Genomic DNA, 27,758 nt, shown 5'->3' on the forward strand with positions numbered 1-27,758 from the left:
TGCCTCAGGGTCTTTGCTCCTGACTTCCTGCTGTGAACTACTTTTCCTCTAACTCTGACACAACTGGCTCCTTCTCATCCTTCTGGTCTTAGCCCTGCCAATCACATACCACCTGTTTACATCCTTCTAAGCACCATGTCACTCTGGAACTATCCTATGTGAAAGTTTATTCGCTATCTCCCCTGTTAGACTGTGAGTTCCATTGGGGCAGGGACCTTATCCGCCTTATTCTGGCCTTGTTCATTCCCTGCCTTGTTCATGTCCTTATTCTGGCCTATATCCCCAGCATTCCAAACCAGCCCTTGACACCCAGGAAGTGCTTCTTAAATATATGTTGAAGGAAGGCAGGCAGCTGCCAAGGGACCATCAACTCACTCAAACTCCCTCCAGGGACCTCATCTTCCCTACTAATTTTCCTTTCCCAAAAACTTGGCTGTAAGACACAAACTTCTTCAAACCCTCATGTAATTCTTAAAACTCAATGAACTCAAACAAAGCTATAGGGCAATAAACAAGTGTTTCAACAACACTCCGCATGCACCATTGTCCTGTCTCTTCCTACTAGGATTGTGTGCTTTTTCTAGCTTTTTGGAAATTTGCTTTTGGAGCTGCTTTTAGAGTTGGTGACTTTTTTTTTTTTTTTTCCTGGCATATTGTCAATATAGGCAAATCTCCATCCTTTGAGGGCAGGTCTGCCTTCTGGCAATAGCTCCAGGTCATTCGGAGGTGAATGGGGAGAACCATGCAGGCAGAGAATGGGAGTGTGCTATCTGGGATCAACAATGAGGAAGATTTAAATCTGCCATGACTGAGGATCCTCAGTAGCACATGAACTAGGTCCAAAGCTAGGTCCAAAGGCAAGTCCCAGAAAGGAACTGGCAGCTGTTAAAGGCACAGCTATTTAATCCACGGTGATGAAGAACAGGTGCTTTGGGACTGGGCGCAGCAGCTCATGCTTGTAATCCCAGCACTTTGGGAGGCTGAGGTGGGAGGATCACTTGAGGCCAGGAGTTTAAGACCAGCCTGGGCAACATAGCAAGACCCTGTTTCTACAAAACAAAACAAAACAAAATATTCGTCAGGCGTGGTGGCACATGCCTGCAGTCCCAGCTGCTTGGGAGGCTGAGCGGGGAGGATTGCTTGAGCCCGAGGATTTGAGGTTACAGTGAGTTATGATCATGCTACTGTACTCCAGCCTGGGAGACAAGCAAGACCCATTTCAAATATAAATATATAAAGTAACTGGTGCTTTGGATTCAGACTTCCTGGGTTCAAAACCAAGCTCTGCAACTTCAAGCTTTATGACCTTGGGCAAGGGACCTTACTCCTTCCTGCTTCAATTTCTCTAAGTGTAAAGCATAGATGGCAGTAACAACCCACAGACTCAGGGAAAGATTAAGTGAGTCAATACCTGTGAAGACTTAGAACAGTGTCTGGCACATTGAAGGCACTAAATGAATCTTAGCTGTTGTTATTTATTAAAGATTTACAAACAAACCCAAGCTGTCCACTCAACAGCTCAATGACCTTGGGAAGTTATTTAACTTCACTGGGTTCAGTTTCCTCACCTATAAAATGGAAATTGATAATAATACCCACTTCATGAACTATCTCAAAGGCTTAAATAAAATAAAGCATGTGAGTAATAACAGTGACAGCCAACACTGGCTGGCTGCTTAGTGCATGACATGCACTTCACGCACTACGAGGCAGATACCATCAGCGCTGGCTCAGGGCTCAGGACTATCTCACTCCTTGGCCTGTGCTTGTTTTGTTTTGTTGAGACAGGCCCTTGCTCTGTAACCTGGGCTGGAGTGCAGCGGTACCATCATGGCTCACTGCAGCCTTGATCTCTTATGCTCAAGTGATCCACCCACCTTGGCCTCTCAAAGTGCTGGGATTACAGGCGTGAGACTCATTTCTCTACATCTGTTTACCTTTGGCCTATTAAATGCCAAGTGCTTTGACCACACATGAATTAGTATGTTCCTTGCACCTCCTAACCAATGTCTGCCTTCTAAGCCCATGATCTTTCCTGCCATGCTATAACATTAAGGACAAGTACACTATGCTGATTATTGTCATTATGAGACCATAGCTCCTAGAAAACCAGGGCTGGTCATCCGCATTTTCACACATCACCATTGGCCTCTGATTATTATGTCTCACACGTGACAGACACCCTATAAATGTTTCATGGCCTGTACCCATGCCCTGCTAACCTATTTTTTTTTAAAAATAGGGGCTAATGGGGTGCAATTAATAAACACGTCCAGTAATTATCAGGATGACATCATTTCTCGGTCTGCACCTGAAGCTGTTCTCTAGAAGCTGCTTCCAGTTTCACCTTGGGAAGAGTAAGGTAACACAGGAGTGATTCTTACGCCTAGAGGAGGAAATTGAGACTCATGTGACTGCGGAATGTTCTTTTTATGACATCCCTTATCAACCGATAAACTCTTTCTCAACCTCATGGCGGGTCAATGTTCCACCGTGTCAGGCATGGAGATGGGAACAGATCACACAGGATTCCAAGTTCAGCAGACAGAGCACCTGCACCTTTGGTCTCATACATCAGAGTTGGGAAGACGGGGAGAGTGCCAGAAGGTGCTGAATGCTCATGAGCTCCATGCGCCTCCCCTAAACCCAGAAACACTACCCCCTCCAAGTACCTCTGGCTCCATTGTTCTCTGTAGGAAGCACTGAAGGAAATGCCTGTAAAAAGCTCCGACTTGTTGAAACTCACATGAAACTGATCCCAGAATGGGCCAAAGGGGTTTCCTTCCTGCAGAAAGAGAGTGGTGGAAGGCTTACTGATAGGGAGGGAAAGCCATCTGGGGAATGGGGCCAGGGAAGTGTAGGTGGGGGAAGCTGGGTGATTTGACTCAGGCCAAAACACTCTCACAGGATGGCCTTGGAGAAATGTCACTCTGTAATTCCTAGGCCAGGGGCTGAGGAGAGTGCCGTGGCTTCAATTCTGGATGCCAGCAGGAGAGTCTATCCTGTTCACATGTCACATCCTGCTGATCCAGCAGCACTGATGAGGGTCTGGGGAGAAGCAGACCTTGGATTTTGAACCAAGGACTAGAGCTTCAAGAGACATTCAAGACTGGCTAATCCAATGCCTTCATTTTCAAGGTAGAAACCAAGGCCTACTGAGGGTCAGACACTTACCCAAGGTTACACAGCAAGTAAGGGCACTGTTGGGGCTGTGAGCCAGGTCTCCTTTCTCAAATTTCATAGTTCTTCCAACCACCTTCCCAAGACTTTAGCACATACACCAAAAGACATATTTGGGGGTTGCCTTATTTCCAAAGTGCCAGAAATGTATAAATTTCTTCTAATAAGATATGACAGCCTCTCTTTTACCTGCTGAGATGCAGGAAAGTATTCAAGTTAAGTGGGTAGACAATGGTGCCAAATTACCTAAGGTTGAATCCCAGCTCTACCACTTGTTTGCTGTGTGATCCTGGGTAAGACACTGACCCTCTCTGTGCCATCCTCGATGTCCTCTCTATGAAGCGGGGATATTATAAGTATTTTCCTCATGGAATAGTGTATTAAATGAATTGATACATGTAAAGCTCTTAGCATAGTACCTGACATATATAGTAAGTGCTACGTGAATATTAGTTATTATTACTGATGTGGCACTTTGCAGTTTACAAGCACTTTTTCACCTGGCCCTCATGACACTTTAAGAGTGAGACAGAGCAGGGACTGGCATCTCTATTTCGTAGGTAGAAATGAAGGTTCAGAGAAGCAAAGTCTTCTGCCCAAGGTGATGCCGCTTTGCTAACAAATGCCAGAAACAGGACTTAAATCTCCATCTTTCTACTCTAAGTCCTTCTGGTGCTTTTCCCCACATTTTGCCATGACATAGTCTCGGGGGCCTAGAGGACATGGAACAGGAAGAAAGGGCCCCCGAACCCACAGGACCCACCTTCATGGGGCACGTCTTCTTATCTGGGCTTCGCTGGGCTGCCACCTCAAAGCAGTATGCCACCCGCTTCTCAGGGGGCCAGTGGGTGGGTGCCAGCTTCTCCATGAAATCCTCCAAGCTGATGACCCGATGGTAAGCCTGGAGGGGCTCCAGCTTGAAGTACTTCTGGTAGGACACATGGAGCTACAGGAAAAGGAGGAGCAGAGGTCCCGTCTCAGTGCCCCAGTGGGTACTTCAGACATTTATTAAAACAATACACTCCAGGCCAGGTGCAGTGCTCACGCCTGTAATCCCAGCACTTTGGGAGGACAAGGCGGGCTGATCACTTGAGGTCAGGAGTTTGAGACCAGCCTGGCCAACATGGTGAAACCCTGTCCTTACTAAAAATACAAGAAAATTAGCTGGGCGTGGTAGCAAGCACCTGTAGTTCCAGCTACTGGGGAGGCTGAGGTAGGAGAACTGCTTGAACCCGGGAGGTGGGGGTTGCTTGCAGTGAGCCAAGATTGTGCCACTGCACTCCAGCTTGGACAACAGAGCAAGACTCCGCCTCAAAAAAACCAAAACCCTCCAAGACCAAGACAGTTCAGACTACATGACAATTAAAAGTTTTCATCAAAAGACACCAAAGCTAGGATAGAGACAGGCTAGGAGGAGAGTCTGCAAACTAAAGAACAAACAATAACATCCCTCATGTTAAAAAACACCTGCTGATCTACAACAAAAAAAGACAAATGATGCCAAGATAAAACACAGGCAAAGGTTAGGGGTAAACAATTCACAGCAAAGGAAACCCAAATAGCCAACACACTCAGAAGATGTCTAATCTCATTAGTAATTAGGAAAAAGCAAATTACAATTATAACAAGGCATCAATTACTTCTCACTCATGAGATCAGCAAAAACTGAAAAGCTTAACTTGTGCGGAAATGGGCACTCTTGTACACGGCTGGTAGCAGAAGTCTACATTTTGGAGCAACCAGTTTGGGATCCGATCGGCGAATATCTAATAGAATTTAAAATGCTCCTTTTGGCCAGGTGTGGTAGCTCATATCTGTAATCTCAGCACTTTGGGAGGCCAAGGTGGAAGGATCACTTGAGGCCAGGAGTTCAAGACCAGCCTAGACAACATAGCGAGACTCTGTCGCTACAAAAAATAAAAAAAAATTAGCTGGGCATGGTGGTGCACACCTGTAGTCCCAGCTACTAGGGAGGCTGAGATGGAAGGATTTCTTGCATCCAAGAGGTTGAGGCTTCAGTGATGTGTGACTGTGCCACTGTACTCTAGCCTGGGCCACAGAGTGAGACTCTGTCTCAAAAAAAAAAAAAAAATTTGTTTTTTTCAGGTACCTTCCTCTTCTAACTATTTGCTCTAGAGAAGTACAGAAGTTCTTGCACTTTGGACCTGGAGATCAGTACCAGGATGCTCAGTGCCACAATCAAAGTATAGGAAGGAACATCAAAGGAGTCACACCAAATACACTATATCCACAACACTTGTTAAGGGAACAGGGCTAGCCCCAGGAGCCAAAAAGAGACTTCATCTTTTACCAACTTTATCTGTAACGCTTTATTTCTTTTATTAACAAAAAGAGAAGATGAAACAAAGATGAGAAAGTGTTAACAATTATCACTTCTAATGGTGCGTATATGGTTGGTGGTTGTATTCATCCGTGTAATTTTCTTTTTTTTTTGAGATGGAGTCTCACCCTGTCACCCAGGCTGGAGTGCAATGGCGTGAGCTCAGCTCACTGCAACCTCTGCCTCCCAGGTTCAAGCGATTCTCCTGCCTCAGCCTCCCGAGTAGCTGGGATTGCAGGCACGCACCACCACGCCCGGCTAATTTTTTGTATCTATAGTAGAGATGGGGTTTCACCATATTGGCCAGGCTGGTCTCAAACTCCTGACCTCGTGATCTGTCCACCTCGGTCTCCAAAGTGCTGGGATTACAGGCGTGAACCACTGCACCCGGCCTCATCTTTATATTTTTCTACTTTTTTTTTTTTTTTTTTTTTGAGATGGAGTCTTGCTCTGTCTCCCAGCTTAGAGTGCAGTGATGCAATCTCGGCTCACTGCAAACTTCGCCTCCTGGGTTCAAGCGATTCTTCTGCCTCAGCCTCCTGAATAGCTGGGATTACAGACGGGCGCCACGACGCCCACCTAACTTTTTAGCAGAGACGGGGTTTCACCATGTTGGCCAGGCTGGTCTTGAACTTCTGATCTCAAGTGATTTGCCCGCCTCCCACTGTGCCTGGCGTATTTTTCTAGATTTTAAAAAATTTCTGGCTGGGTGCGGTTGCTCTCGCCTATAATCCCAGTACTTTGGGAGGCTGAGGTGGATGGATCACCTGAGGTCAGGAGTTGGAGACCACTCTGGACAACATGGTGAAACCCTATCTCTACTAAAAATACAAAAATTAGCTAGGCGTGGTGGTGGGCGCCTGTAATCCCAGCTACTTGGGAGATCTGAGGCAGTAGAATCGCTTTAACCCAGGAGGTGGAGGTTGCAGTGAGCCAAGATCGTGCCACTGCACTCCAGCCTGGGTGACAAGAGCAAAACTCTGTCTCGGAAAAAAAAAAAAAAATTTCTGGCTGGGTGCAGTGGCTTTTGCCTGTAATCCTAGAACTTTGCAAGGCCAAGGCAGGTAGAATACTTGAGGCCAGGAGTTCGAGACCAACCTGGCCAACATGGCGAAACCTCGTCTTTACTAAAAATATAAAAAATTGGCCGGGTGTGGTGGCACATGCCTGTAGTCCCAGCTACTCGGGAGTAGAGGCACAAAAATCACTTGAACCCGGGAGGCAGAGGGTGCAGTGAGCCAAGATTGTGCCACTGCACTTCACCCTAGGTGACAGAGCGAGACTCTTCATCAAAAATGAAAAACAAACAAACAAAACCAAAAAAATTTCTACAGGGTGTGGTGGCTCATGTCTGTAATCCTAGCACTTTGGGAGGTTGAGTCAGGAGGACTGCTTAGACTCAGGAGTTTGAGACCAGCCTGGGAAACACAGCGAGACCTTGTCCCTACTAAAAGTCAAAGAATTAGCCGGGTGTGGTGGTGGGTGCCTGTAATCCCAGCTACTTGGAGGCAGAGGTGGAAGGACTGCTTGAGGAGATGGAGGCTGCAGTGAGCAATGATCATGCCACTGCACTTCACCCTGGGCAACAGTGAGACCTTGTCTCAAAAAAAAAAGGAAAAAAGAAACACAGGCCTGTAATCAGGGGGGAGTCTGAGTCTGGGCCACAGATAAATTTGGGAGGTATATGGAGAAGAGTAAAAGCCACAGGAGTCAACAGATATTTATAGCAAAGCATGGTAATAATAGCAACTAATATTTATTGCATGTTGACACAGTGCCAGGTACTGCACTCACCACTTTACATAGATTTGCACATTTAATCCTAAGAGGTAGGAATATAACCATCTCCAGGTTACTTATGAAGAAACCCAAGCATACAGAATCTAGATAACATCTGAGGTCACATAGCTAATAAGCAAACAGAAAGAGGAGAAACACTAACATCTAAACAGTGAGTGGAGAGAAAGGAGCCCCTGATACAGTGTAAAGAGGAAAATGCTGAGAGGTTAGATTGTAGCAGGGACAGGTGGTGTCTTGGAACAGGGAAGTTCAGGAAGGAGAGGCTCACAGGATCAAGTGCCAGTGGGAGGTCAGGTGAGAGAAAGACTGGAAAATAACCCCTGCCAATTTGGAGGTCACTGGTGACCTCAGTGAGAATGCTAACAGTGGCGAAGAAGAGCCTTGTTGGAGCAGGTTAGTAAGCCACAGAAAGCAAGGAAGTGGGGACTCGGAAAGACAACTGGCTGAGAAGGCAAGGAGACAGAGGCAAGCAAGCCAGAGGGAGATGGATGGACAATGTCTACACTGTAATAGTGAGTGTGAGGCCAGGCGCAGTGGCTTATGCCTATAATCCCAGCACTTTGGGAGGTCAAGGCAGGCAGATCATGAGGTCAAGAGATCGAGACCATCCTGGCCAACATGGTGAAACCCTGTCTCTACTAAAAATACAAAAATTAGCTGGGCGTGGTGGTGAGCCTGTAGTCCCAGCTAATCGGGAGGCTGAAGCGGGAGAATCGCTTGAACCTGGGAGGCGGAGGATGCAGTGAGCTGAGATCGTGCCACTGCACTCCAGCCTGGCAAGAGAGCAAGACTCCATCTCAAAAAAAAAAAAAAAATAGTGAGTGCGAAATTATCAGAACATCAATGGTTTCCATTAACTGAGGACTCTAGGATCTGTACGTTGATGAGCTCAGTTGATTCTAAGAGGGAGGCGGCATACGACAACACTGAAGGCGTGTTACTGTCACTGACACATTCAGTCCTTACCACAAGAGGGTAACAAGAATCATTACCAGCTTACTTTTAAAATGAGGAAACTGAGGCACAAAGAGGTAAAGTACCCTGTCCAGGCCATGCAACTAGTAAGAACCCAAGTCAGACTATGATCTCTGGTACTCTGGCTTTTGACTGCTGTTCAAAACCTCTGTAAATACTGGCATGCAAACGAAAAAGTAAAATCTATGCAGAGAAAAGGTTGTAAGAATGAAATTAAGTGTTTTGTTCACACTAAGTATTATTTCTGATGTCTACTGAAAAATTATTAAGTCAATTCATCAAATACTAATTAAGTTCCTACTGCCAGGCTCCGGGAGATACAATACGAACAAAGACACAGGGTCACTGGAAGACACAAAGAATAGGGAACTGGGGGCCGGTGAGCATCACATGACAAGGGAGCTCCTTGATGGGGTGAGAGGCAGCACTGAAGCCAGACTACCTGGGTTGTGGCCTTGGACATGTCATTAAATAACCTGTGCCTGCATGTCTCCTTTAAAACTGATAATAGCGTCCGCCACCCTTGGCCAATGGAATGCACAGAGGGTAGGACCAATCAGGGAAGGCAATGGAGGCTTTAGGTTCAAGTCACAGGCTCTGGAGTGGACAAAGATAGCTTTGAATTCCAGCTCTCCTACTCACAGGCTGTGTGATCTTGGGCAAGTTATCTAACCTCTGTAAACCCCGGTTTCCTCACAGGCAAGTGATGAGGGTGAAATGAGCTAATTCTCATGCAGCCGCACACAACAGGTGCTGGATAAATAAATGTTAGGCATTGTTATTGCAGTGAAGACAGTTCTGGCTGGAGGTAGGGCAATCTCAGAGGAGTGGGAGGTAAAGCCCAGAGGACTTGAGGGTTAAGTGTAAGTAAGCAAGACTGAGGAAGGACGGAGAAGGGCCAAGGTCAGTGGGAAATACTCACGTTGGTGAAGGGAGGCTTGTGATGCTGGTACTCAATCCAAGGAGGGACACCCAAGGTACGGTTTAGCAGCTTTGCAAATGCCAGAGAGCCCAAGAAGTGATCGGCTTGGTTCCCAAAGCGCCCTGGAAATGGTACATTGCGGGTGAGGTGAGGCCTGGGGCATGGAGGGCATAGAGCATGCAGGGCTCAGAAAGGTTGTGGAGCCAGGGGTAGAAAGTCAGGGATACCAAGGAGAAATAGGGGAGCTGGCAGCATAAGAACAAGTCTGGACTCTTGGGTCTGATATCCAAGGCTCTTCAGGTCCTGCAACAACTGCTTCCGCCACTCCAGGTTTCTTGCTGTTTCCCCAACATGCTCTACAATTCCCATCCCCACCCAGTGCCTCTGGTCTTGCTGTCCCTCAGCCAGAAGAGCTTCTACCTCCATCTCCATTCACCTGCACATGGAGGGGCAACTCGAATGCCTCATTCACTAGGCTCCTTTCACCAATCCCCTGCCATACTCACTCTCTCTCCTTTACCTCCCACCTTGGCTCTGAGTTACTTCAGTTCTTCAATTTTCCTCAAATATCTTTGCTCACTTCCTGGCCTTCGTACTGTCTGATTCCTCAGCCTGTGAATGCCTCAGAAGCAAGGACCCTGTGTGATTCCTTTTGTTAATCCCAGCATGGCACCTGTTCATTCATTTCACAAATATGATTGAGAGGCCACAATGTGCCAGACTCTGTGCTAGGTGCTGGGATACAGGAATGAACAAGAAGGACAAGGTCTCTGCCCCTAAGGCACTCACAGTTCACTGCAGAGACACTAAACATGTAAACAAATACATGAAAAATGTTGATAATTGCCAGAAAGAGATGAAAAAAGTTTGGTGATAGGGTAATGAGGAGATTACTTGGGTAGAGGTCAGTGAAATCCTTTCTGGTGACATTTAGGCTGAGACCTAAAGGATGGGAAACAGTTGGTCAGGCAGAAATGCAGGAGAGGATTCCAGGCATAGGGACTGCCACCTGCAGCAATGCAGACGGGAAGACCTGAGCATGTGTGAGGAACGCAAAGGAGATAAGTGTGGCAGCAGCTGGAGGATCAGCAGAGAAGGGAGTTGTGGAGATGGCCAGTGGAGGCCACATCATTCAGGGCCCTGAAAGCCATGATCAGGAGTCTGGAAGCCACTGGGGCCCTTAAGATCATCCACTTCCACAATGATGATCCACCACACCCATTTCAACTGTGCACCTGGCATGGCCTTAGATTCTCCCTTACCCTGCTCTCTTTATTTTCCCTTAGTATTCATCATCCTCTATGAAACTATGTACTTATTGTTTTATGTTTATCCTTTTTTGGGTTTGTTTGCTTGTTTCGGGACAGGGTCTCACTCTGTCACCCAGGCTGGCAGTGTGGTGGCACGATCAGAGCTCACTGCAGCCTCGAATTCCTCGGCTCAAGAGATCCTCCCACCTCAGCCTCCCAAGTAGCTGGGACTACAAGCACACGATATCACGCTCTGTTTTTTGTTTTTTTTTGAGATTGTATTTTCACTGTTGCCTAGGCTGATCTCGAGCTCCTGGCTTCAAGTGATCCTGCCTCGGTCTCTCAAAGTGCTGGGATTACAGAAGTGAGCCACCGCGCCTGGCCTACTTATTCTCAATTGTTTGCCTTCCCCAACTAAAATGAAGGTTCTACAAGGACACGGAGTTTATCTTATTCACTGCGGTATTCCCAGCACAGAGAACAGGGCCTGGCACAGAATAGGTGCCCCATAAATATTTGCTGAATGAATGAAAAATCACCAGGAGCCAGTGTCGGTCAGTGACATCAAGTCCTGCCCCACTAACTCCATTTACTGGACCCTGGGCTGGCTTAGACCTCGAGCAAGTCACGTAACCTCTCCCAGCCTCAGTTTTCTCATCTGTCAAATGGAAAGTTGGACACGTTGGCCCCTCTGTGCCCTTGCAACTAGGGCAGAGAGGAGAAGAGCATGCCCCGTCCCACTCTGAGGTTCTCTCCTGGACCTGTGAAGGTGTTTCTGGGCGCATCTGAGGAGAGGCTTTTCCGCTCCCGGCCTCAGTTTCTCCATTTGAGCAGAGGGCTCGGGAGGCCTTACCCATGCAGGGACAGTAGAGCAGGTAACCGGCCGGGTCCCAGGAGCCCGCGGGCATCCCCGGGAGCGGCAGAAGCAGCAGCAGGAAAGACATGCGCAGCGGCGGTGCCCACGCGGCGGCGCCCATGTCGGCCCGGGAACCCGAGGCAGCCGCGACGCACAGTCGGGGAGGGAAGGAGGGACGCGAGCGCCCGCCCCGCTCCCAGCGGTCCCTGCGCGTCGCCCGCGCACCGCCCCGGCCGCTCTAGCCCGCGGGCGGGCGGGACCATAGAGATCCCGCGGCACCGCCCCCTCCACGACCCGAGCGCCCGCTCGCGCGGCTCCCACAATGCACCGCACAATGGCCCGACCGCCGCCACTACCGGGGCCTGAGCGGGCCTGGCGGAGCCCGAGCGCGGCCCGGCCCGCAGCGTGGGGCCCCGAGCGCGGTGAGTGCCGGCGAGGGCCCCAGGGGACGGCGGGGAGCGGGGCGGGAGGCCGTCTCGCTGCGTCCGCGCTCCCTGTACCCGGAGCGGCGGCGCCCCTCATCTCGGGCCCCTCAGCGCGGTCGCCCACACCCCCAACCCGGGGCCCGGTCTGCGCCAACCCGGCCCCAGATAGGCCCTGGGGTGGCGAAAACTCTCCCTGGACCCCATACCTGTGTCTGGGGGACTCGAGGAAGCCACTGGTCCCCCCCTTCCGAGACCTGGAGACGCAGTCCTGACGGTCCCCCCATTCCCGACCCCTAGGCTCCCTGGAGACCCAGATAACGCGCTGCTGACCTTACCAGGGACCCGGGTCTGGGGGACGCAGATAAGCTGCACCTGCTCCCTCCCTCCGACACGCCTACCCAGACCCACATAACCCCCTTTCCTGCTCCAGATAGCCCGCTCTGTACTGTTTCATTTTCCAGACTTATATAACCCCCTTTGAGGCTTCCCTCAAATATCTGGGTCTGGAGAAGTCGGATAAGCCCCACCTGTAGTTCCCTCCTCGTGGCCATACTCCCAAGGTTTCGACATCTTCCATCCCGTTACCCGTTTTGAGACCCTCTTGAAATTCAGAGGATACACTTCTGACTATCCCCATCCCCCCAGCCTTCCAACCCTTAGAATCCCCCATCTCATTCTTGTGGGGATCCCTTAGAGACCCAGGAAAGTTGCTCATGATTCCTTCCCATCCTCGCTCTTCCTTCCCATCCCAGAGACTCCCTCCAGACTTCTCCCTGAATTTCCCTTGCTTCTCCAGCCCTCATCCACTCCCATCTCTCCCAGGCTCGGGGAATTGAACCTTTCCCACACCACAGTGGGGTGGTCTAAAAGCTAGCCTGGGACCAGGCTGTGTGACCCACCTTGGTGGAGAGAAAGGGCCCTGTTAGGTGGAGGATATGGGGACAACTGTGTGGGGGAATCGATGCTTTCACCTGCAAGCATAGCCTGTCTCCTGGCTTGTGTGTTTTTCCACCTGTCAGCCATGGGACTGTGTTAGAGTCTGGCCTTGGGTTTCTAACCTTTCTCTCCTAAGGTGAGGCCACCAGATTGGGGGCGGGGGTGTCGAATCAGGTTTTCTCCCCATGAAAATGGGGTTATGATGAGTTGCAGCCATTTGTTCAAGGCCTCCCCAGGAGTGGGAGGCAGCAGGAATCTGAGGAAATAGTGAATCAAAGAGACTCCAAAGAGGGCCCATCTACACTGACAGAAGAATTAGCAGCCCGAGAGTAAATCCAACCTCTGTTAATCCTGTTTGATGTTTCTTGGAATGATGCAAGTCATTGAGACTCTCCAGCCTCCCTGTAATTTAATTCTCTCACAACTCTGGAGTGGGCGGGGGGAGGAAGGGGGCGACAGCATTCCCATTTCCCCTCTTCTCACTGTTTTCCAGCCAACCAGTGTGTCTTTAGGATTTGTTTCTGGTTCCGAGATCAGGATCTGTTGTTTTTTTTTTTTTTCTTTCCTCTAAGTCTATTTATAATTTCCCAGTTGCTATTTTGGGTTCTGCTTAAGGGAAGATTCTACCCCAAGGAACGTTCCGGGTCTATTTCCTCCGGCAGGTGTTGAACTGAGTTCTTCAGATCCCCAAGTAACTCTTGGGCAGGAGGATAAAAGCTATTTTAGGGTAGTCACTGAAGTGGAGCTGTTAATCCTCTGTGGGTCTCTTTAGTTAAGAACACTCAAAGATTAACCCTTTCCTTGTGCAGGGGTGTTATCTCTCAACAGTTTTTTAGGGAGGAGTGAGGAGAATTTGAATGTGGCAGCAGAAGGTGGAAACATGCAACTCAATACAAAGACAAAGATAATAGCTCTCTTTTGTTGGGTACTTCTAGCAGACCAAGCCCTGTGCTGAGCCCTTTGCATACCTCACTAAAATAATCCTTACAGCAAGCCTGTGAGGTAAGTATTTTTAGCTTTACAGATGAGGAAACAGGCTAATAATGGAGAAAGAACGCAGTTTCTATAGAGATGATGTAACACCATAAAAACTATAGTTTCATCAGAGGGCAGCAGGCATCATGGCCCATAACAGGGGATGGACAGACTGGGGAGAAATATGTCTCAGTTTCAGCTTCCAAAGAGGACCATACAGAGTTTTTAGCAAGCATTCCTGTTTGGGATATGGAGCCCTAATAATAGAAGAGAGTATAGGAAAGTGGCTATCTGCTTAAGAGAGAACTCTGGCCCAGGAGATGGTGCCTGGTGGGAGGTAAAGTAAGGGGCTCTTTAAAGGGGATGTGCCGAGGGTTAGTTGTGAGGGAAAAGGGGAAGACTGCATTCTGGGGGAGATGTTGGGAAAGGAAGGAAACTCACTCTGAGGCCTGAGAAGTAACATTAAAGAGGAAAAAAAAGAAGTACTATTCAGGCCTCACGCGGAAAAAGAGGCAGACACAGCTGAGACCTCAGAGAAGGCACTGCATGTATTCAGCACACATTTTGTATCAGCCACTTTCAAGAGTATTATTTCACTTAATCCTCTATACGAATCTTACAGGTAAGGAAAATAAATCCCTATTTTAGAAATTGAGGAAACAGGTTCAGAGAAATAAAGTAACCTGCCTATGGTTTCCCAGCCAGTAAGTGGCAGCTCTTCCGATAGCAAGTCCAAGGTTCTTTCCCCTTTCAGATCAGGCACTAGAAAGAATCTTAGGCTGAAAATATACTGAGTTATGCCAGTAACTGGGAAGGATTGTGTTTGTTTTATGGAAACAGGTTCTGTCAGCTATAGTCTATAGTTAAGATTAAAATGTGAGACCAGAAGAGCAGCTTTGAAGGAGAAGTAGAATTCTTTCACAGTTTTGCTGAGGAAAGACAAGTCCAAAGGAACAGGCCTTCTGATCATGTAAGACAAACCCAGGAATCTTTCTGGATCAGAGAAGTTTTCAGACAAAGGGCAGAGAGAGAGAGAGACTAGATCCCCAAAAGGGTTCCTAGGTAACACTAGCAGCTTTGATTATCCAAGAGGCTGCTGGTGACTGTAGGTAGGGACTTCCTGTGCCTTTTGAAAAGTGTAGGAGAGTAGGATCAGGGTGTTGGCTCTTTTCTTTGTGAAGACATAGCCCCATTAAAAGCAGATCAAGGTGAGCACATGGCTGCTGCTGTCCTCCTTTGGTTCTATCAGTACAAGCTCCTTAGCCACCACCAGCCTCTTTCCTAGAAGCCCATTACTCACTCTTTCAGTAGCAGCCTACTAAACTATTGTGTCTTGTTTGTGCTTGTTCAGGAGAACAGATGAGGTGGACGTGTGGGAGGTGGGGACGTAATGTTCTCTTTCTGAGTTTTGTGGAGTTTCCAGGGCTAGGCTCCTTTCTCACATCAGCCAAACTGATGTGACTTGTTTCCTTCTGGCTGCCATTCCCAACTTTCCAGAGGCTGAGGTGCGTGATTTCAAAATGAAGGGGGAGTAGAATTTGACTTTGAAGGTAGGGGTAATTCCCTCCAATCTAAACGTGCACACTCGAGCACACTCTCTGCTCAATTCCAAGGTGCATAGTAATCGCTGGTATTACAAACAGGTAATTCCACCCTTGCAAAGGAGGAGGGGACTTAAACAATGAAAGCCAGACGTCACAGGCCTTTGAGGTTTATAGTGAATCAGGCACATATGCCATAATGACTCGAAGGCTCAAGTGGGACTGGTTTTTAGTGCTACCTACCCCTCCCCAGCATGTGATTCATGCAAAATGCAGCCACCTTAATGCAGATCTTTCTAGACAAATCTACACTCGTGATGGGGATGTGTTTATCATATTATATCGCAGTGTTTCTTCAACAAGAGGAATGGTTCCTGAACAGGACGTAGCTCATGTTAATGATGAGCAAAGCTCTCTGGGGCATGAACCCGCTGATCCCATCATCTTGTTCACGGCCAGTCTGTTGGATGAATGGTCACTGTAAGCAGCAGGTGCTAATGAGCTGAGCAAGCATTCTGTGGCCCACAGCTAGTTTGTGCAGTTGGAGCCCTCCCCAGATTCTCGTGGATAATCCCCAGATACCCCCTTTTCTCTCTTCACATGGAAAAGCCTCATGATCAAATTTTGGCACGATCTCTTCAAAGGGAATCCCCCTGTTGTAGCAGGTTGCATCGTGGTTGGTAATCTGTGGTAAGCTTGGGAGTATGAATGTGGGTCTCTTGTCCCCTTTTGAGAGTCAGTGTGGTAACTCCCATCCTCTTCCTCTGAATTAGTATCCGGAAAAGAGTTGTGTCATTCTTGCACATCTCCCCTTCTATTCAACAAGAGAAGGAATCAGACTTTAAGATTTTGGCTCCCCACTTGGGAATGGCTATGAACCCAGTTTAAACCAGAACTACCTGGGCCTAGGTTGGTCCCTGAGAATCAACCTGCATTCAGTGACTAGTTTACCTATCTGAAATAAAGTTGAGTTTCCTTTTCTAGATATTAGGTATATAGAGATGAAAGAGAGATGATGCAAGCCCTCAGACAATCAGGCTGATGGAGGGGAGTAAATTCCAATGCGAGCTCGCTACCGTCTTCTAAAGGAGATGTGCATATATACTCTGAGGGCTTGTAGGAGGGGCCCCTCAGCACCTAGGGGTGTTGGACAGGCTTTGCTAAAGAGGGATGGTCTGGGCCCTGAGACACAGTGATCCAGAGAAGTGGTGGTGGTCAGGATGGGACCAGTCCTGGTTTAGGGGAAATGCTAAGAATCTGCTGTTGCCTTCCCAGACAGATCCTCCTGATGTTGATGCACTGCTAAGAAACACATCTGGTACCAGGACTGACTATCTAGGATGTAAATTTCCTAAGTAGAGGCTTCCCCTTCCTCCTCTCTTGCCTTTTGGGCATTTTATTGCTCCTTAGCACCTCCATGAGGAGGAGAATTGTGGAAAGTAGTGGACGAGGAGGTGCCAGGGTAATGAGGAGGAGGAACCGCTATCTCTAGGTTCAATGGAAAGGATATAAAAGTGAGGTCCAGAAGAAAAAGTTTGAAGTTTTGGGGCTTTTGGTTCCTCAATTTATCTTGTTTCTTATTAGCCTAGATGCTACTAGTAATAGTAGCTACCACTAAGCACTTAATGGATGCCCAGCCTTCTGCTGAATGCTTTCTATTCATGATCTCATTTAATCCTCAAAACATTTTTATAATTTAGGAGATTATTATGCCCATTTTATAAATGAGGAAACAGCTCAGGGAAATAAGTAATTGGCTGAAAGTCACACAGCTTCTAAGTGGAAGGGCTGGGATTGGAACGGGATCTGTCTGCCTCCAGAGCCCATGTTCTCATGGTATTGGGCTCCCTAACACCAGGTGTTCTGATGTTTCAGGTGAAGAGATTGTTTTCTGAAAGCTGCGTTGGAGGCTGTGACAGAGCTGAGAGCCTGTGTGGAGCGGATGGGGAGGCTTTCTCAATAACATGGCCCTTTGCCATTAGCCTTGCCATGACCACATTTTTCACCAGCGTCCCCCCCTGGATTCAAGATGCAAAGCAGGAGGAGGAAGTGGGCTGGAAACTAGTTCCCAGGCCTCGGGGCCGGGAGGCGGAGAGTCAAGTGAAGTGCCAATGTGAAATTTCGGGGACACCTTTCTCAAATGGGGAGAAGCTGAGGCCTCACAGCCTCCCGCAACCAGAGCAAAGACCATATAGCTGCCCTCAGCTGCACTGTGGCAAGGCTTTTGCTTCCAAATACAAGCTGTATAGGTAGGTGACACTCTCATATCTCTTCCTGCCCTGAGGTTCCCAGAGGAAAAAAGCAGAGAGACTCTGCCTAGTGTGGGTTTTTAATCTGTGGCAGAAGAGTGGAGGTTAATTTGTCCTACAAGTACACCCCGAATGCCAAACAGTTGAAGTCACTCACTAAAAAATGATTCAGATTGCTTGATTCAGACACTAGAATCTGATGGGTTGCCTCCCAAAGTATTGGGATTGCTGGCGTGAGCCACTGCACCTGGCCTTCTTAGACCTTCTTAGTGACGATCTGGGTGCCGATGTCAGGCAGCCTTGAGTTTTTTTATTTTTTTATTTTTAATAGATGGGAGTCTTGCTCTGTCATCCAGGCTAGAGTGCAGTGGTGCAGTCAGCTCACTGCAGCCTGCAATTCCTGGGCTCAAGTGATCCTCTTGACTCATTCTCCCAGGTAACTAGGATTACAGGCTTGAACCACCGCACCTGATTGTTTTTAATTTTTTGTAGAGATAGGGGTCTGGCTATGTTGCCCAGGCTGGTCTCAAACTCCTGGGCTCAAGTGATCCTCCTGCCTTGGCTTCCCAAAGCAGTGAGATTACAGGCATGAGCCACCGCACTTAGCCCTGAACATATTTTTTAAAATATTGCTTTCCTCACCTTTGTCAGGTGATGGTCAGCATTTTAGCTAGAAGTTAGGAATCAGTATTTGAACTTTAGAAGGAAAAGTAGACCTTCTGGCCCAGTCTGTAAATTTTAAAGTAGAAGTTCAGAGTAGGGACGTAACTTACCCAAGGTCACACAGCTTCAGAAGTCCTGCAGTGCCTCTTCTACTAAATCAGGCTGCTACTTACTCACTTAACTCTGTCTGTCTCCCTGTTGCCCACTGGAGCAGCTGCTTTTCTGAAACTTGTAAGCCCAAGAACCCCTACTTAAAGTGAAATTAAACGTAAAAGCCCTGACATAAGGCAGATAGAGAAGAGCAGCTTTGGTTGCTTTGGTGAGGATGGGGAGGCATGGTCAAAAGCAATTTTGGGCCAGGCGTGGTGGCTCGCACTTGTAATCCCAGCACTTTGGGAGGCTGAGGCGGGCGGATCGCTTGAGGCCAGGAGTTTGAGGCAAGCCCGGCCAACATGGTGAAACCCCGTCTCTACTAAAAATTTAAAAAAATTAGCTGGGTGTGGTGGTGCGTGCCTGTAGTCTCAGCTACTTGGGATGCTGTGGCAGGAGAATCACTTGAACCCAGGAGAAGGAGGTTGCAGTGAACTGAGATTGTGCCACTGTACTCCAGCCTGGGTGACAGAGCGAGACTGTCTCAAAAAAAAAAAAGGGGGGGGGCAATTTTGATTTTATCCTTTTCACATTAGAGGAACCATGAACTTGCCCTTTAGAAGTGAGATAGATCGGCCGGGTGCGGTGGCTCACGCCTGTAATCCCAGCACTTTGGGAGGCCAAGGCGGGCAGATCACGAGGTCAGGAGATCGAAACCACGGTGAAACCCCGTCTCTACTAAAAATACAAAAAAAAAATTAGCCGGGCGCGGTGGCAGGCGCCTGTAGTCCCAGCTACCAGGAGGCTGAGGCAGGAGAATGGTGTGAACCCAGGAGGCGGAGCTTGCAGTGAGCCAAGATCGCGCCACTGCACTCCAGTCTGGGCGACAGAGCGAGACTCTGTCTCAAAAAAAAAAAAATGTGATAGATCGGCCTGATGCACAGTCATCCGACCATCCATTCATCTACCCAGCGTTATTGAGCTCTTGCTGTGTACTGGGCACAGTGGTCGGTGCAAGGGGCGGAGTAGTGAGCCAGACAGATGGGAGTGCTGGCCCTCCTTGGGTTTATGGTCTTAATAGTGGGTACAGACAGTAAACAAGTAAATACATGAACAAGATGACCACAAAGCCTCAGTTCCTCGTCTGGAAAACAGTTAATAGGAAGGGACTAAAATAGGCAACAGGGTAGTGTGGTAGTCAGGATTGCCCTCTTGACAGTTCTGTGGTCCTCAGGAGTGCTTAGATTCTCTGTATGCTCCTATAAGTTAAGGGAACTCCAGTCAAGGCCATACTCTTAGGCTTTCTTTTTTTTCTTTTTTTTTTTTTTGAGACAGCTCACTTTTGCCTAAGCTGGAGTATAGTGGCGTGATCATAACTAACTGCAGCCTCAAACTCCTGGGCTCAAGTGATCCTCCTGCCTCAGCCTCCTGAGTAGCTAGGATCACAGGCATGTACCACCACCACGCCCGCTAATTTTTGTATATTTTCTAGAGACAGGGTCTCTTCCCTGTGTTGTGCAAGGTGATCTCAAACTCCTGGCCTCAAGCAGTCCCCCCACCTTAGCCTCCCGAAGTATTGGGATTACTGGCATGAGCCACTGTACCCAGCCTTCTTAGACTTTCTTAATGATGATCTGGATGCCAGTGGGTGGCTGCAGGAAAGGTCCTGGGTCAGGAGGCAGGAGCCCTGACTCATCACATATAATTTACTGTGTGATCTTAGGTGAGTTACTAGACCTCTTTGGGCCTCAGTTTCCTCACCTGCAAAATGAGGGAAATGAAAAGTGGATCACTCAGCACCTCCCTCTCTACATTACCACATCAGTTCCATCACAGGAGGTTGACAGTAACCCACACAGTCATGAGCACTCTTGAGCATGCATATGTGGGATGTGGGCAGTGGGTGTGTTTGATACCCTCCAGGTAGAAAGGATCACAGAGTGCTGTATGAGAGAGAGACAGCTGTTGCATACCTGACTGAACATAGGTCTTCCGAAGGCCTGTTTAAATCCAGCCTTTGCTACTTACCAACTGGTGGGTGAGGGGGCTGCCTTATTTTTTAGACTACTTTCCTTGTCTGGAGATCAAGGTTAATGACACAACTTACGCAGAGCCTGGCAGTGGGTGCTGAGTTGATTCTGAATATGCTGTGGAGCTGTGAATTGCAGTTCCTGGATTCTGAGCCACTTTTCAACCATACAGGATCAGGTAAACCAAGGGACACTGAAGTGCCATACCATTAAAACATTTATTGAAGTGTTACTGGTTTATATGACAAGCAATTCAAGTGGTACAAACTGGCATGCAGTGAAGAATGAATGGTCCTCACACTCGAAGTCACTATTCCTCTCCCCAAAGGCAGCTGGTGGGTTGGTTTTTGTATATCCTTCCTAAGACATTCAAACATGTATATTCTCTTTCTTTTTTATTTTCAAAACAGATTGTATTACATGCACTGTATTGAACTTCCTTTTTTGACTTAGCCCTATGTATCTTGGAAATTTGTTCTAGATAAGGAAGTTTATTTATTTATTTAGAGACGGAGTCTCGCTCGGTCACCCAGGATGGAGTGCAGTGGTGCAATCATAGCTCACTGCAACTTCGAATTCCTGGGCTCAGGTAATCCTGCCTTAGCCTCTTGAGTAGCTGGGACTATAGGTGTGTGCTGCCATGCCCATCTAATGTTTAAGAATTTGTAGAGACAAGGTCTCGCTATGTTGTTCAGGCTGGTCTCAAACTCCTGGGCTCAAATGATCCTCCTGCCTCGCCCTCCCATAGTGCTGTGATTACAGGCATGCACCACTGTGCCCAGACTGGACGTTTAGATATATTTCATTTTCCCTTTATCGTATCATTTAAAATTATTTAAATGTAATGTTTAAAAAACGAAATACATTCATGTAATTCAAAATTCAAAAAGTACCAAAACTTAAATGATGAAAATTCTCCATGACACCCATCCATAAGCTGTTCGGTTCTTTTTCGCATAGGCAGCCACTGGCCTCAGTTTCTTGTATGTCCTTCCAGAAGTATTTTAGCCATATACAAGCAAACGTACATATATTTTTCCCCTTTTCACATAGAGTCCTATTCTACATCCACTATTCTGCCTCCTTGCTTTTTTTCTACTTCCTGTCTCTTAGGAGCATGTTCCCTGTAAGTACACAAAAAGCCTCATTTTTGAAAAGTTGAGTCATTTTATGGACTTATCATAATTTACGTAACCAGTTCCCTATTGATAGATTGGACATTCAGATTGTTTCTGATTTTTTTGCTACTACAAGCAATGCTGCAAAGAATATCGGTACACATTATTTTGCAGATAGGCAAGGAAATCTGTAGAATATAATTGGTTTGGTATTGCATTGCAAGCCTTTACCATAGTTTTTATATCTAGTTTCCTGTTAATGGACACCTTGGTTGTCCAGTCATCCCTTGTGATCTCCCCTCTTTCTGCTTTCTCCCCTCTCCCCTGTCTCTACCCCCAGGCACATGGCCACCCACTCAGCCCAGAAACCCCACCAGTGTATGTACTGTGATAAGATGTTTCACCGCAAGGACCATCTGCGGAACCATCTACAGACCCATGATCCTAACAAAGAGGCCCTCCACTGCTCTGAGTGCGGTAAGAATTACAATACGAAGCTGGGCTACCGGCGCCACCTGGCCATGCATGCTGCCAGCAGCGGTGACCTCAGCTGCAAGGTGTGCCTGCAGACCTTTGAGAGTACCCAGGCCCTGCTAGAGCACCTGAAGGCCCACTCACGCCGGGTAGCAGGCGGTGCCAAGGAGAAGAAGCACCCCTGTGACCACTGCGACCGGCGGTTCTATACTCGCAAGGATGTACGGCGGCACCTAGTGGTGCACACAGGCCGTAAGGACTTCCTGTGCCAGTACTGTGCCCAGCGGTTTGGCCGTAAGGACCACCTGACACGTCATGTCAAGAAGAGCCACTCGCAGGAGCTGCTCAAAATCAAGACAGAGCCCGTGGACATGTTAGGCCTACTCAGCTGCAGCTCCACAGTCAGTGTGAAGGAAGAGCTGAGCCCTGTGCTGTGCATGGCCTCTCGGGACGTAATGGGGACCAAGGCCTTCCCTGGCATGTTGCCCATGGGCATGTATGGTGCCCACATCCCTACCATGCCCAGCACGGGCGTGCCACACTCCCTGGTGCACAACACGCTGCCCATGGGTATGAGCTACCCTCTGGAATCCTCACCTATCTCTTCCCCAGCTCAGCTCCCTCCAAAATACCAGCTTGGATCTACCTCATACTTGCCCGACAAATTGCCCAAAGTGGAGGTGGATAGTTTTCTGGCAGAGCTTCCTGGAAGCCTGTCTCTCTCATCCGCTGAACCCCAGCCCGCCTCACCTCAGCCGGCGGCAGCTGCGGCCCTCCTAGATGAAGCACTGCTTGCCAAGAGCCCCGCCAACCTCTCTGAGGCCCTCTGCGCTGCTAATGTGGACTTCTCCCACCTGCTGGGCTTTCTTCCACTCAACCTGCCCCCGTGTAACCCACCTGGGGCCACAGGAGGCCTGGTCATGGGCTACTCCCAGGCTGAGGCACAGCCCCTGCTCACCACTTTGCAAGCTCAGCCTCAAGATTCCCCAGGAGCTGGGGGACCACTGAACTTCGGGCCTCTGCACTCCTTGCCTCCTGTCTTCACGTCTGGCCTGAGTAGCACCACCCTGCCTCGTTTCCACCAAGCATTCCAGTAGCCCCCACAGAGGCCCTCAGCTCAGTTTTTGGCTCTGTTAGGGAGCCTTAGTATCCACCCCGTCCGTGTCCCCCATGAAGGCAGCTGAGCTTTCAGAGCTGGGTTCAAAAAAAAAGAAAATTCCAGTGTCTGTATACAGGAGCACTTGGTTTGGGGGTTCAGGCTCCAGGATCGATTCCAGAAGGAGCCTTGAGCCCCATCCCCGTGAAAAGATCTCATACCGTAGGACTTCAGGTATTTTTTACTTTTATTTTTTTGACCTGAATCGGGAGCCACACTTAGCCCTCTTCCTCTCCAAAGCGCCAGAACCTCCTCTTTGGAGAATGGGGAGGCCTCTTGGAGACACAGAGGGTTTCACCTTGGATGACCTCAAGAGAAATTGCCCAAGAAGCCCACCTTCTGGTCCCAACCTGCAGACCCCACAGCAGTCAGTTGGTCAGGCCCTGCTGTAGAAGGTCACTTGGCTCCATCGCCTGCTTCCAACCAATGGGCAGGAGAGAAGGCCTTTATTTGTCACTCACCCATTCCTCCTGTACCAGCACCTCTGTTTTCAGTCAGTGTTGTCCAGTAACGGTACCGTTTACACAGTCGCCTCAGACACACCATTTCACCTCCCTTGCCAAGTTGTTAGCCTTAGAGTGATTGCAGTGAACGCTGTTTACACACCGTGAATCCATTCCCATCAGTCCGTTCCAGTTGGCACCAGCCTGAACCATTTGGTACCTGGTGTTAACTGGAGTCCTGTTTACAAGGCGGAGTCGGGTCTTGCTGACTTCTCTTCATTTGAGGTCACATTTTTCCCCCGTGGGGAAATAAACTGACTTTGGACTGCTTCAGTGTCTGCCATCTTCCATGACTGCATCTGTTCGTGCCTGCCTCGGCGGTATCCACAGAAGACAGGCAAGAAGATTGGAGCAGTTTTCTCACAGGTCTGCAATTCTGTTTTTCTCCAAGTACATTATGACCCCCTCATCCTTCTCTTGAACTGGAGAGGGGAAGAAATGAAAGGCATGCCCACATCCATCACCTCCCCATCCCCTAGTTCCCACCTTGAACATCATGAGCTGTTGTTATTAGTCTTGGAAGCAGAGTCTGGGTTGGTGTGGATAGCAAAGGAGGAAGTCTGAGCCCCTCATTTGTCTTCCTCCCACCTGTCCCTTTTCTGGGAAGTTGTGGAATTGTTGCAAGAGTTTTGTGGAATTGTTGCAAGAGTTTGCAGAAAGTTAGGAATGGGTAGATAGCCAAGTCCTAATCTATGGGTACATTGTTGTGTCTCAAACCAAAATTTTCTTTATCCACAATGTCCCCTCTGTCTCTTCCACTTTACAGTGGACTCGGCCACTGTGCATAGGCTTCTCTGCTCTCCATCAAATCACTTCCACTTTCCTGTGCCCCCACCCCCGCCTCCAGTTTTCCGCTAGTATCCGGCAAGGTTTCTTGCAACAAATGATTAGTTCTTCTCTTCTGACTCGTGGGGCTCCCTGCCGCAGAGAGCACAGCCCTTGCTCAGAGCCCAGGAACCCCATCCTTGTTTCATCTCAGTTCTTCATGGGCTTCACTCTTCCCACTCATGGAAGGGAGGTAGCTCAGGGACCTCCATTGTGGGACCCTTGAGATGCTTCCACTCTGATTCAGAAACACACTTCTACCTCTTTACTGTTAACTCTTAACAGATGCAGTCAGCAGTTTCTGGGCACTTCTCTGAGTAGGTGCCTGGTGCTGACTTCTCCACTAGGGTTTCAGGACAAACTACCAAGGAATTGCCTCAGCCTCCTACCAGTCCTCCCTCACCCACCTTCTGTCTAGGTTCACTTGGTTTGTCATCAGGAACTGAGCAGGTCCAGGACTCAGGCTTCTGCTTCAGCCCAAGCCAGTACTCCTTGTTTGAGGTAAAAGCCTTAAAATTTAGCTCCCTAGCTCTTGATTGGATGCAATTTGGAGTAAGTGTGTTTCGATTTAGGCAGGGTAGCTTGGGATACCTTTTAAAAAAACAAAACTAGATATTAAAATGTCTGGCAAGGTTAGAATCAGACTAGATGATTTGCTTCTAAAAATTAGTTTCAGTGAGTCCCAGGGACTAATTAAGGTTTATTTTAAAAAGTGTCTACCTTGGTACCCAGCCACCTCCTGCATGCTGTGCATGTTATTGGGACTTGTATTATAGGCGATGGTATGTGAGAATCCAGTTGGGACTTGCTGTTGCCATCCTCCTTGTTGTATCTGATTTTCATCACTAGACCCAGCAACCCTTCTCAACCTTAACTGCCACCTTCCCTACACCCCAGTTTACAGAGACCATTGGGCCTCTGGCTGCAGAATACAAAGTCCTGGGCTGTTAGAGGGGTCCTTTCCTCTCTGCCTGCCCTTTCCTGTCCCTCCCTCGAATTCTCTCTCCCCATAAGTGATGCTGGGAAAGTCATAGGACTGGCAAAGCAACTGTTTAAACCCTTGTAACTGGGGCCTTGCCCCCACCTCCTGCCTTTTCTCCTTGCCTTCCCCACTCCTGTGTCCTCCCATCTATCCTGTCTTTCCTTTCCTCCTCTCTCAGTGTCCTCGGCACCCACAAGGAATTTTCCTATCACTGTGAACTTTGCTGGTACAGAGGAATAATATCTGCCTTCACCTTTTTTTTTTGGACCATAGCTAGCCAGTCATTTCTTAAACCTCCCTTCCTAAAATCTGGGGGGTCGAGGGGAAAGAAAAGCCTTAGTGGCCTGGTTGTTCAAAGGATAAGAATAGCTTTATCCTGCACTCAGTACCCAAACTCACTTCAGTATGCTTACTGAGGCCATGAGAACCTGAGGGGCATCTGCCCAGGACAGGAGCCATGGCATATGACAAAGACCAGTGAGGGACCAGGAAAAAAAGTGGTGATGTCCCCTTTCCCTGTCACCTCCAGCCTCTGCCAGCAATGAGCTGTCCCCCTCCCACCCTACACAGTAGCTGGTCAGGGCTGAGTGCAGTCCTGGGGGTAAGGGGATGACATGCCCAGGTGTCAGCTCAAAGGATCTCTGCATCATCTTGAGGTGGGAGGCAGGGAAAGGAGCACCAATGAGGTTCCCTGCACCACCACCCCCCTCACCCCCACCCCCGCCCCACCTTTTACAAATGGCATTTTCTTAATTGAAATCTGGGAAGCAGGTGTGATTACTTTTTTGCTCGTAGATATTGTCCTAAGTTGGAATTCTCCCACTGCCCTAAAACTTTCCCTAGTAGTCCTTTAAATTCCCCCCTCCCTTTTTGGTAGCTGTTTTCTCCGTCCGCTCTCCACCTCCCCTCTTATCTAGGAGCTGTTTGTAAGCACGATTTTTTAACAGGTTATATTGTACAGGATCAATATTTTGCTTTTTAACAAGGATATTTATGTAATAAGAAACTTTGCCTTAGGCAGGTGTTGGCCAGAAAAGTCCAGATTCCTCTGGGATCCCACCCTGGCCTCTCCTGGAGCTCTGAACCTGCTGTGGAAGGAATTGGCCGTGACCTTCACCTCTGGAGAGTAGGGTCTATGGCGAGGGAAAAGGGTGTTCACCATGATAATCTAGTGCCTCCATAGAGGGGTTTGGAAAAATTTCAGTCTGATTTCTTTGTGTGTCAGCTGACTTCCTTAGCTGATTGTTCCCACTTGCACCTCTCCACCTCTGCATATTTGGCACTAGAACTCCTGAGACACCACTTCTCATGCTTCTCCCTCCCTACCAGCGGTCAAGGCTTTGGAGCCACTCTTTTGTAACTCCAGATTATTTAAAGAGAAAAATACAAGACAGAAATCTTCTAGCACTTTGTAAACACAGTGAATAACCTCTTGGAGTATTTTTGGCTTTATATAAAACAAGGTTTTTAATTGTAAAGTATAAGTGCCATTAGAAAATGCACAGGGCATATCTTTGTTAAAGTAGATTTTTCAATGTTTTACAGAATTACATTTTCAAAAAAAGGTTTTATAATGAAGTTGTTTATTAAAAACTTCTGAATGATGTGTTTGGGAGTTATGAACCTGTCTGATTGGGAAAGGGTTGCAGAGAGCCTCGAATTGGGAAGAATTGGAGTCTCCAGACATCTTTAGCATCCAGGATGATGGTGAATGTAGGGCAGACAGTAAAAACCCCTCCCATCAGCACCTACAAGCTTTGTACTTTTAAGTTAAATATCTTATTTGCATGTCTTTGAAGTAAGTGGCATAATTCTATCAGTTAATCATCTTGGATGCAAGGGTCAGACAGCCAAAATAACACTGAAATTGCATGTAACGAAAATGCCAGATGTAGAGCAGTCTTTGGGTTAGGCTTGATCTAGTGGCTCCAACATGGTTGGCCTCAGCATTCCTATTTCTCTCTGCTCTGTCTTGTGCAGTTGTGACTTCATCCACAGGCCCTACAAAGTAGATTTCCCCTCTGTGTGGGAGTGAGCAGAATGCTGCCTGGATTCCAGACCTGTCATTCTCACACATTGCTGACCAGAAGGAAGCAACCCTTTCCGGGCTGTCAGGAGAGGACTCGCCACAGAAGCCCCAATAAGCATCCTGTTTCATTGGCCTTGATGGGATTCTGTGCCATCCCCAAACCAGTTACCATATGCCAGTGACAACAAGGCTGAGACAGGAGGAGTGGTTTCTCAAAGGAAATTTGGGGCACTCTTAAGATGAGGAATTGATGCTGGTTGTCCAAGAAAGGACAAATGTTCACCCTAGTCACTGCCCGAAGTGCACAGCTGGTGACAGCTAGGACCTGACCTTACCTATACTTGTGCCCAACCACCGGGTTCAGGCAGACTGCTGAGAGGCTTACATAGCTTCACATGACTTTGGTGGTCTCTAATGAAGGTCGTTACCACCATCCTG

General features: G+C 48.2%; 2 protein-coding genes across 4 annotated transcripts in view; one reads left to right on the plus strand and one right to left on the minus strand.

Moving 5' to 3' along the window:
- The window catches only part of POFUT1 (protein O-fucosyltransferase 1), a 29,372-nt gene extending 17,813 nt beyond the window's left edge, over positions 1 to 11,559 (minus strand). The window contains exons 1-5 of one of the 2 annotated variants that reach the window (XM_030825708.1): positions 11,322 to 11,559; positions 9,219 to 9,340; positions 3,944 to 4,126; positions 2,673 to 2,785; positions 1,456 to 2,386 (exon numbers count right to left, since the gene is read on the minus strand). In XM_030825708.1, coding sequence (XP_030681568.1) covers positions 2,344 to 2,386; positions 2,673 to 2,785; positions 3,944 to 4,126; positions 9,219 to 9,340; positions 11,322 to 11,445 — 585 coding nt within the window. In that variant the 5' untranslated portion in view covers positions 11,446 to 11,559 and the 3' untranslated portion in view covers positions 1,456 to 2,343. Of the gene's footprint in view, positions 1 to 1,455; positions 2,387 to 2,672; positions 2,786 to 3,943; positions 4,127 to 9,218; positions 9,341 to 11,321 lie in introns of those variants that run through there. The other variant, XM_012511912.2, reaches the window with a different exon arrangement.
- A 45-nt stretch (positions 11,560 to 11,604) lies between these two features.
- On the plus strand, positions 11,605 to 26,899 carry PLAGL2 (PLAG1 like zinc finger 2). 2 transcript variants are annotated; one of them, XM_012511682.2, is made up of 3 exons: positions 11,605 to 11,746; positions 17,077 to 17,450; positions 21,692 to 26,899. In XM_012511682.2, the coding sequence occupies exons 2-3, from the start codon at positions 17,191 to 17,193 to the stop codon at positions 22,920 to 22,922; spliced, it is 1,491 nt and encodes a 496-aa protein (XP_012367136.2). In that variant the 5' UTR covers positions 11,605 to 11,746; positions 17,077 to 17,190; the 3' UTR covers positions 22,923 to 26,899. The 2 variants fall into 2 exon arrangements, with proteins under 2 accessions (XP_012367136.2, XP_030681569.1); XM_030825709.1 differs by lacking the exon at positions 17,077 to 17,450 and having other exon boundaries at positions 11,664 to 11,746.
- Positions 26,900 to 27,758: the final 859 nt, after the last annotated feature.

Source organism: Nomascus leucogenys, chromosome 13, assembly GCF_006542625.1.
Source record: "Nomascus leucogenys isolate Asia chromosome 13, Asia_NLE_v1, whole genome shotgun sequence".
Taxonomy (NCBI): domain Eukaryota; kingdom Metazoa; phylum Chordata; class Mammalia; order Primates; family Hylobatidae; genus Nomascus; species Nomascus leucogenys.

Coding starts and splice junctions, on each gene's coding strand:
- PLAGL2 (XM_012511682.2), top strand. CDS start 17,191: ATGACCACATTTTTCACCAGCGTCCCCCCCTGGATTCAAGATGCAAAG. Junction 17,451..21,691: donor TCCAAATACAAGCTGTATAG/GTAGGTGACACT, acceptor CTCTACCCCCAG/GCACATGGCCACCCACTCAG.